This window comes from Gossypium hirsutum, chromosome D07 (genome assembly GCF_007990345.1).
Source record: "Gossypium hirsutum isolate 1008001.06 chromosome D07, Gossypium_hirsutum_v2.1, whole genome shotgun sequence".
Lineage (NCBI taxonomy): Eukaryota > Viridiplantae > Streptophyta > Magnoliopsida > Malvales > Malvaceae > Gossypium > Gossypium hirsutum.
Genome location: NC_053443.1, coordinates 19,988,285 through 19,998,044, shown reverse-complemented (window position 1 = coordinate 19,998,044; position 9,760 = coordinate 19,988,285). Strand labels below are relative to the sequence as shown.

Genomic DNA, 9,760 nt, shown 5'->3' with positions numbered 1-9,760 from the left:
TACAAGTGTACTTAGACGAAAATACTTCACTTAGGGCCCAGATCCAATATTTCCATGGTAGATTTATTGCTTGGTGAAAATGAATGATTCACATTGTGGGCATTAGCATCATTAACCAAGTTGCCATTTTCTTGAGTTTGTATCCATGCAAGTGATTCCAAACCCTTAGATTCACTCTCATGTTTAGTAGATTAAAAGAAGATCAATTTGACTTCTAAGTATAATTCAACATTGCTAATTGAAGGGTGTAGAGATGGAATCTTCAACATGATTTCTACATTGTCATCATCCATAATAATAGAGGTGAGTGTCCGATCGAATCAAGTAAAAAATTTTGAGTTAATCAAGTTGACGAGTCCTATTTTATCATCCTAACTCGATTTGAAATTTTTTCGAATCGAGTCTAGTGAAATGAAATTCAAGTCGATCGGATCAAGTGAAATTATTCGAGTTAAATTAAAAAAATTTAAACATGTCAAAAATATTGTTACAATATAACTAATTCCATGTTAGAACACATAAATTTGAAACTATATATATTTGAAAACTTCTTGAAAACAAAGTAAGAAAAAAAAAGATACTTTAGTATGATAAACTTGAATCATTAATTAACTTATTTAGGTCCCAAAATTATTAATTTAGAAAAAATTTAAAATTTAAAAATTTTAACTTTCTTTATATTTTTTTTAATTTTTTTAAAAAATATAAATTTTGAAATTTTTATTAATATTTTGAATTTTAAAATTTATTTTGAATTTTTTTTTGTAATTTCTGTTGATAGAGATATCAATTTGCTCATTTTCAAAACTGACAAGGTCTAAAGGGGTATTTACACCAATCTGTTATTCAAATTTTTTGAGTAATTTGAATTGTAAAATTCAACTCGGCTCAAACTCGAATTACTTATTCAAGTTGACTTGAATAACTCAAAATTTTATTTTATTTTCATTTTTTTCGAATCAAATTAAATTTTACGTACTTCTACATAATAGACAAACAAATAAATTTAATAATGGATGGTTGCGTTATTATTGGATATGGACAAACCACATTTAACCGTGGTTTCTCCCTAGCAAATCCTGTGATGCAATACATTTCAGCTAATAATAACTTACTAAATTTGGTTTTAGGCTTCAATTTAATTGCTCTTGAAGGAGGGCCACCATAACAAAAATCATTTGATTCTTCTAGACGAGAATTTCTCTTTCGGGCATAATCAACTAACAATGAAATAATAAACAAAAACTTTGGTTTAATACTATCGGAAAAACAAAATAAAGGACCCAAAATAGCTCAAAAGCTTAAATTTCTTATAGAAATGAGCAAATCAATTATAAAGAAATATATTAGAGTTGTGTGACCCAAATTCTTGTTAAAATAATAATAATGAAATACAATGGTAAAATAAGAGAATATGTGGGGACGAAGGCCGAGAGCCAAAAGTATGGTACAGGTTGCACAGGTGGAATTAATATAAAAGTACACTTATTCTATTTAATATTGATTGTACAAGTAGAATCTGTATAGAGCCTCTCTTCTTCTATCTTATATTGATTAAAATAAGTTTTTTCAACTTATAAATAGAAGCAGTCGAAACTCCTCTTGTATCATTTGAATTTGACATTAGTGAATTTTCTTCTTCTTTGCCCGTAATTTTTCCCTAAAACAATTTTCACGTAAAATCTATTTGTTCTTATTTTTCTTTCTTAATACTTTACGATCGTTCTATATGATCATTGTCGACGTTCGGTTTTTTACAAAATATATTATCAAAACAGATTCAACTCTGTCCTTAAATAAAAAAAATTCAATAAAACTGCATGAACATTTTGTTCCGATGAAAGCCTTAGAACATGAGCTAAATAAAGAAGCAATGTTTTAATAAGGAAATACGTGGATCTGAACATCAATGATACAACGAATTCCCAAACTCATAATTCTACTTCTCGAGTAGCCAAGAGTTTTCAATTTTAAAAACATCTTATGGATTTTCAATATATTTGTATACGTTACTGTTTTTAAATTATTTTATCAAGTTTCTATCATGAATTTTTATCCTTATTCTAGCTTCATGACCCATAAGACTAAAATCATTCTTGGCCCACCACCCACATGGGTCTCCAAACCCATCTAATATCCACTAAACCCGACTCGCGACCCACTTTATATAATATACTTAAAAGTATCAGTGAAATAAATATAAATCAATTTTTTTTATGAAAAAAGTATGAAATACCTATCATCCGAACTCCCACCACATATATGATATTATTCTAACTGTCACTATTTAAAAAAAAGTCGTCGCAACCCTTTAATTGGTAAATAACATATAACTTCAACACAAATTTAAAAAAATCAAAAAATAAAGTCCTTACATAAAATCCAAATACAAGCAATGTCTTAAATACATCATAAATGTCTTCAAATGCAACACAAGTCCAAAAATGCCAAAAATCAATCAATACATGTCACTCCCGTTGCTTCTGTATCACATTCATCTTCTAATTTTCTATCAATTGTGAGCATTATATTTCTTTAACTTCACCTAAACCTGTATATGAGAAACTGTGTTGAGTATTCACCTTTTTTTTTTCTAAATTGAGTAAGAAACTGTGAAGTGCTCTCTTTTTTTTTCTAAAAAAAATTAGCAGCCAATATAAGATGAGTATTGTTACCAATATTAAATTTGTATAAATGTTTATATTTTAAATATGCTTATTATATTATGCGGGGTGGGTGAGGATGGGGTAAGGCGGTTGGAGATGAGGTGGGTATAAGGTCGTACCCACGCCTACCTCACCATCCACGGTGAGTCTAATTTTTGTCCCCATCCCACCACCCATGAAATATGCACTCATCCCCGCCCAATTGGGTACGAAATGGGGCGGGACCCCACCAAACCCGCCCCACTGACGCCCCTAATTCCTATTATGAATTTTATTTATTATTCAAGTTACGATATTATAATTATAACAAATTAATAAAAGTATTTTGTCAAGTTCCTATTATGAATTTTATTTATTAGTCAAATTACGAGTTTATAATTATAACAAATTAATAAATTTAGAGGTTAATTATAAAATTTGATTTTTTATTTAGGATAAATACTAAAATTATACATAAAATTTGATTCAATTTGTAATGTTATACATAAACATTAATTTGGTGGACTTTATACGACAAACTTTAAATTTGGTTCAATTTTCACATTTCACTAACCCCATTATCTATGTGGCACAATTTTTTATTAAATCATGTGTAAATTGTTGGCATGACATTTTATTAGGTTAAAAAATAAAATTTTACTTAATATAAAATTTTCAATAAAAAATGTTGAATAAGATAAATAGATAGGTAGTTACTTATCACTTAATGTAAAAAATATTAAATATATTTTATTTTATTAAAAAATTGAAATAAATCATACTTTTAAAAAATAAAATAATCGAATTATTATATTTATCTTTCATCTAGACTATCTAGAATAATATAAAATATTATATTAATAAGATTAAAATTAAAAAAATTAATACTTATTTTTATCAAACAACATAATTATATGCAATACTTTTTTAATAATTTACCAAATAATTTCCTAATATAAATTAAACACTTATAAAATTTAGTAATAAAAATTCAGTACTTAATTTTTCAGCACTTAAAATTTCAGTTTATCAAATACCTCATTAAAATTTTTTTTATTTAATGTATTGCTTGAGTTTTTTGATGCCGAGTACTTTTTATTTTAATTTTATTAATCTATTTAATTATTTTTTAATTATTTATTAAGAAAAATAAAATATTTTGTGCAGTTGTATAATTGTAAATAATTGTAAGCATTAAATTTGGTTCATTTATATAAATATGCTGAAAAAATAAATAATTGAGAAATTGTGTTAATTTTCTAAAAATTTACCGATTTATGTTGATTTTGGAGAGAAATAAAAACGCATTCTTTAGGACGTGTTTTCACTGCCACGTCAGAAAAAATGCACCTTGTAGGACAAGTTTTCCTTTCTATAATAACAATAACTTTTCCAATAGTTACAAGGGCTCCAACAACCATAAAATTTCCTATATAAATCTGTCCAAGCTTCATTCATTTCAACTTATTCTTCCATCCTATATTCCCAATCCTCAATTTTCAGTTTTTTTTTCTAATTTTCCCAAATTGTATACTTTGTTTTACGTCCCAAATGTACACTTATTTACAATGTACGAAATGTGTTTATTAAATTGGTTTGCTTTGTACTATACCATATTATGAGTTTAAATTTTACCATATCATATTGTGAGTTTAAATTTTACCATATCATATTGTGGAATTTGCTCTGAATTTGGCGAACACGGTGTACTCAAGCTCGGGTCACCTTCGTCCTCTTCGATGAAGTTGGCATGTAACTCTGGTATAGCATTCCCACTAGAGCAATGGGATTCGATCACCTGCTTTAGATCGTTGTCCCTAGTGATCTCAAAAATGGAATATCTAGCGGGGTCCAATGACGAAAGATATCTACATTTGAGGCTCGAAATTCTTATTAGGATCCCAACTTTGTGCCTAATCATTGTTCAAAAATATTTTAATGTAATGGTCCGGTTGAATGCCAGATCTTCAAATTGTGCTGATACAAAAACGAGCTCAATTTTGGTCTCACAAATTTGCCCATTGTAATGGACAACAGCTCTGACTCGTTTTCTCATCTTCAACCAAATAACATGTTTCACATGTTTAAAACTAAGAAAATATTAATATATATATAGTTCTCATCACCCAAAACGCTAAATCTACACGTAATTTAACGAATTACCTTTGCTTTGACAACGACGTAGGAACGAAATCTAAGTTTTCACAACAACGTCGATTACTCAAATTTTGTAAGTATCCTTCATATCAACAATATGCTTCGAAGGTCGGTATGGGAAATCAATGGCTTGTATTGCCTTATTTCTATAGAGCTCTTTTTGTGGGGGGAGAATACGCTCCCCCATAGTGGTATTTTTCGGGAATCATGAAATTTTTATCCTGAGAATCCTGAGTTGTAGAGGCTTAGAGGTAGAAGCAATCAAGATGGTTTAGGGGTTGAAATGGCCAGAGAGAAAACGCCCCCTGCAGGTGGCGTTTTCATTTAACATGACAGTGAAAACCCATCTTGTAGGACGTGTTTTCTAGCCACATGCATCCTGTAGGAAGTGTTTTTACTACCATGTTAGATGAAAACGCCACCTATAAGGGGCGTTGTCTCTTTGGCCATTTCAACCGCCAAGCCAACTTTATTGTTTCTACCTTTGAGCCTCTATAACCCGAGATTACCGAGATAAATTTCACACATTGCAACTCAAAATTCTCGGGATAAAAAAATTCCCTTTTTACCCTACCCCATCCCCTATATAAATGCACGTTTTCATCTCATTGATTCAGTATCCTAAATTATTTTTCTTTTTCTTACGTGTTGAAATTTTTGGGTTTAAAGATTTATTTCTCTCACTTTGAGTGAGATATAGTCATAGTTTTAAGTTGTGTTTGGGTTCACAGTGATGTCGTGGATCTCAGTAACCTACAGATTTCACTTATCGTAAGAGTATAGAGTCATCACCTGAGAAGCCAAGATCGCTTTGCAACTCGAGATTCAAGTTGCCAGTGATTATATCGTCTCGAATTGAAGTGTAACTAAGGCTTCAAGTTTAGAAAGGTTATGTTGTCAAATGATAGAGCATAACCGAGTTCATAGTTGATGGTGCTAATGCGAGCACCACAATGAGTTTCTCCTCATCAGATGAACACGCTTCATAACACTCAAACATAAGTACAAAGAAAGAAAACACAAGGCGCCTTCTAGTATAATCAAGTAATTCATGTTGTCCTTCTCTATTGAAGGCGGTGACCTTCTTAGTACAATCTGTTATACCCCAATGCTCTCACATGTTATAATAACGGGGTCATCACCTTTAATGGTGATGGGTAAGATGCATTACTTGATTATACTAAAATGCATCTGCGTTTTTCTTCCTCGTAATGTTTGAGTTTTATAAAGCATCCTCTTTTGATGAGAAAAACTTGTTGTCGTGCCCACATAACCATTGTCAAATACGAACCCATTTATTCTCTATCCTTTGATAGCACAACCTTTTTAAACTTGAAGCCCTAGTTAAGCTTCAACCTCAGACTGTATAATCACAGTCTACTAGGACCTTGAGTTGCAACGTGATCTGGCTTCCCAGGTGATGGTTGTATGGTGTGAAGTAGGATCTGCGTTATGGTGTGAAGTTTGTGATCCGCTCATCGGGTGAAATGTGTATAAGGTGGTTAAGTGTAGAGATGGGTGTATAGTTATTCACCAGGAATTAGAAAAGTATCCATCAAAGTCTAAAGAGAAGTCTAGAATCTTCAATTAGAGGAATCCAACAATAACATTAAAGGTAATATTTGTTGAGACTTACTAAGTTCCGTTGAACTTACATGCATGTATTTGTATTGCAGGTTCTTGGCATTAAACCAGTACGTTAGAAGGGACCAAGCCAAGAATGGGCCTAGTTGGCAGTTTGAAGAATGATATTATGCATATGGAGGGGCACTCGTAGGAATATGGTGAACAATACTCTATGCCATGATTAAGTAGGTTTAACAAAATTTTAAGTTGTAATACATTAAACTACTTTCAAAAATCTGTTGTATTTAGTAGACGTCTCTTTTAAAATCTTTTGACTTAGAAAGAATATAAATAATAAGAAGTATGTTCAGTATGGTTTTTGCCATTGTAAAATTTTTATTAAGTATTTTTGTTTTGTGGCATCCTATATCTGAGTCTAGTAAATCGGGTCAAGTATAGGGCGTTACACAACCCTTTGGTGCTTCAATGAAAACAGAAGCAGAAGATGAAAGATGACCGTTATTGCCATGGATGATGTTTGCAACAACTTGAAAAGCTCTTCTAGAACCCTTTTCCCAAATTTCAGTGTTCCCATTTCCTTTTATTTTCTGCCTGTCCCTTCCCTCTCAAAAAAAAAATTATGTTCCTTCGATTGCTCATGTCCGACGTGGCTAGTTAACCGGCCACGTTAGCTAGTTAACGAGCCACGTCACCTGTCTCATTAGGTTTGTAATAAAAAATATTAGTGGGTTATTGATTTGTCACTTTTCGATAACATTAGTGATTTTTTTTATTTTCGTAAATTTTAGTGACCTAGTTGTAACTTTTCAAATTTTAGTGATTGTTGGTGTATTTTACCCTTATAATTAGTATATTTTCTCACGATTTAGGTTTTGGATTTATAGTGAGTTTGGATGGGCGGTGCGTTTACCTGCGGTTAGTGTAAAAACAGCGGTGGCAGTGAGATTAGATACTGTAGCAACACTGTAGCGTGAGACAAAAAATAGGCTAAATGCACTGTACCGCACTCAATTGTCTATCCAAACCTACCCTTAAAGATTATAGTTTAGGGTTTATATGAGTTTGGGTTTATAAGGTTTATGATTTGAGTTTAGGAATTAGGGTTTATATTAAGTTTTAGGTTTTAGATTTCGAGTCTAATTTAAACAAAGTTATTTAGTATTTATTTACAAGTCCATTATTTTTTATTTTATTAGTGATGAAGTGCGATATTGTTGTACACGGACAACACTTGAGAATACATCAAATATTCATTCAATTTTTATTTACTTCAATTTGATGAAAGAAAGGTAAAATAAAAAAAAAGAATTAAATATAAGACAATGAAGCTTGGCTCAATGGCAATGACAAAACTAAGGTTGATTCCCAAAATCTATAATATCTCAAATTCACTTGTTTGAGGCATTTATAATATAAAGTCTGAGCATGGTACATGAACTATCTCTATAGATTATTTCCATAATGAGACAATTTCCACAAGCTCTACAATCAAATAATTACCCATAACCCTTCATCTATAAGGTTGTTAGGAGAACTACTACTAGCAAATGCAAGAATCTCTTTTACTATAAAGAACAAACATATTTGTGGTTTCTCTTATAGGATGGAGGAGGAAGTAATTCTCTCCCTCAAATTCAAGCCTCATGGCGGAGCGTGGAAGACACGCGTCATGAAAGAAGAATGCAAAATGGTAAATAAAGAAATATTACGACAAATTTTATTTTTCAAATATTACAAGTTATCATTCTGCCATTTTAACATCGTCTTCTACCTTTATGTTATGTACACTACGAACTGAAAACTAAAAGGAAAATAATTTCATCTAACTGAACCTTTCACCTGCGTTAGTACTCTGTGAATGAAACGTTCCGTCTATGATCCGACAACGGTGATGGTGGCATCGACTTCGGATTTGGAGCCTTCGAACTCTGGAAATATTCTCTTATATCAAAATTTCCTGGCGATACTTCTGTCGTCAAGTCACCATCGTCTCTCGGCGGAATAAACGGCGGCCGTAACACTTCCGTTAAGAAGTCCCACCTGACCCCTCTAAAGAAGGCGTGCTGTTTGATCTCGCACGCGCCTCCGTGATATCCAAGCCTCTTTTCCGGATCGTTCTGCAATAACCGTCCGATCAAATCCGTTAAAGCGTTTGGTTGACCCATGAACTTGGGCTCTTTGGTCAAAACGTTTCGAAACGTCTCTTTTCGATTCTTCCCTTTAAACGGCGTCCTCCCGTAGAGCATCTCGTAGGTTAGAATTCCGAAAGCCCACCAATCGACGGCGAATTCATGTCCATCCCCACGTACAACTTCCGGTGACACGTATTCCTCGGTGCCCACGAAAGAGTTGGAACGTTCCTCGTTTGAGAAACTCAGCTTTCGTCGACTCACTGGGCTGACTCGGGCTGATTTCGCTTTCTTCAAAGCATAGTTACATTTGTTATCGGGTACGACAGGGATCCATCGAAAGAAGTTGAGTCGATGTTTACGAAGAGCTGGAAATTGAGGCAAAGAATTAGGAACCTTTTTGTCGTCGGCTAAAATTTCTGAGGGAGGCTTTTTCTTTAAGTTGCGGGAAAGGTCGAAATCAGTTAAAGTGGCGTGACCGGAGTGTTGAATGAGGATGTTTTCGGGCTTGAGATCCCGGTAAACGATACCCAGGGAATGCAGATATTGGAGAGCACATAGGATCTCGGAGAGGTAAAAGCGGATGACAGAGGGGGAGAAAACGTGGTCGTTTTGATGGTAACGGAGGACGTTGAGGTCGGAGCCAGGGCAAAAAGGGACAGCCCAGGCAAGAAGGTCGGGGGTTTCGAGACGACCCAAAAGACGAGGGAGAAAAGGGTGTTGAAGGGCAGGGTCGGGAGGGGAAAGGGTTTTCAAGACCCCAATTTCCCAACGAGCTCGACGGTCGGCGTCAGGTTTGGATCTCTGCACAACCTTTAGGGCGAAGGGGGAACGAGCGGTTGGGTCGGTAGAGATGTCGTGGACAAGAAACACAGTCCCAATGGCCCCTTTGCCCAGGATTTTGATGGCCTTGAGCTTTTCCAAATCTAACTCTGGCGGATTCTCCATTGCAGAGAGACGAGGAAGCAACAGCGAAGGGAGAGAGAGAAAGGAAATAGAATGCGAATGTTTTTCGGGGGAGAGAGAATGTTTAGATGGTTTGGTTTCATTTATATACGGCTATTTAAAATGTGTTTTTTTCCCTCGTTTCCGAGTGCTTGTATATTTTCCTTCAAAAACAAAGTATTTGTATATATCAAACGACATAGCATCAAAAGTAAAACGAGAATCCATGGCACAAAATAGATTAACCACTCCTTATATTATTTAGGGTTACATCTACTTTATATCCACTTTTTATTT

The 9,760-nt window shown here is 33.5% G+C and overlaps 1 protein-coding gene across 1 annotated transcript; it reads right to left on the bottom strand.

Moving 5' to 3' along the window:
- Nucleotides 1-8,084: 8,084 nt before the first annotated feature.
- LOC107954272 (serine/threonine-protein kinase UCNL) lies at nucleotides 8,085-9,649 on the bottom strand. The gene has a single exon (XM_016889780.2). It carries the CDS (start codon nucleotides 9,464-9,466, stop codon nucleotides 8,234-8,236), a length of 1,233 nt encoding a protein of 410 aa, XP_016745269.1. The 5' UTR covers nucleotides 9,467-9,649; the 3' UTR covers nucleotides 8,085-8,233.
- Between the last annotated feature and the right edge of the window lie 111 nt (nucleotides 9,650-9,760).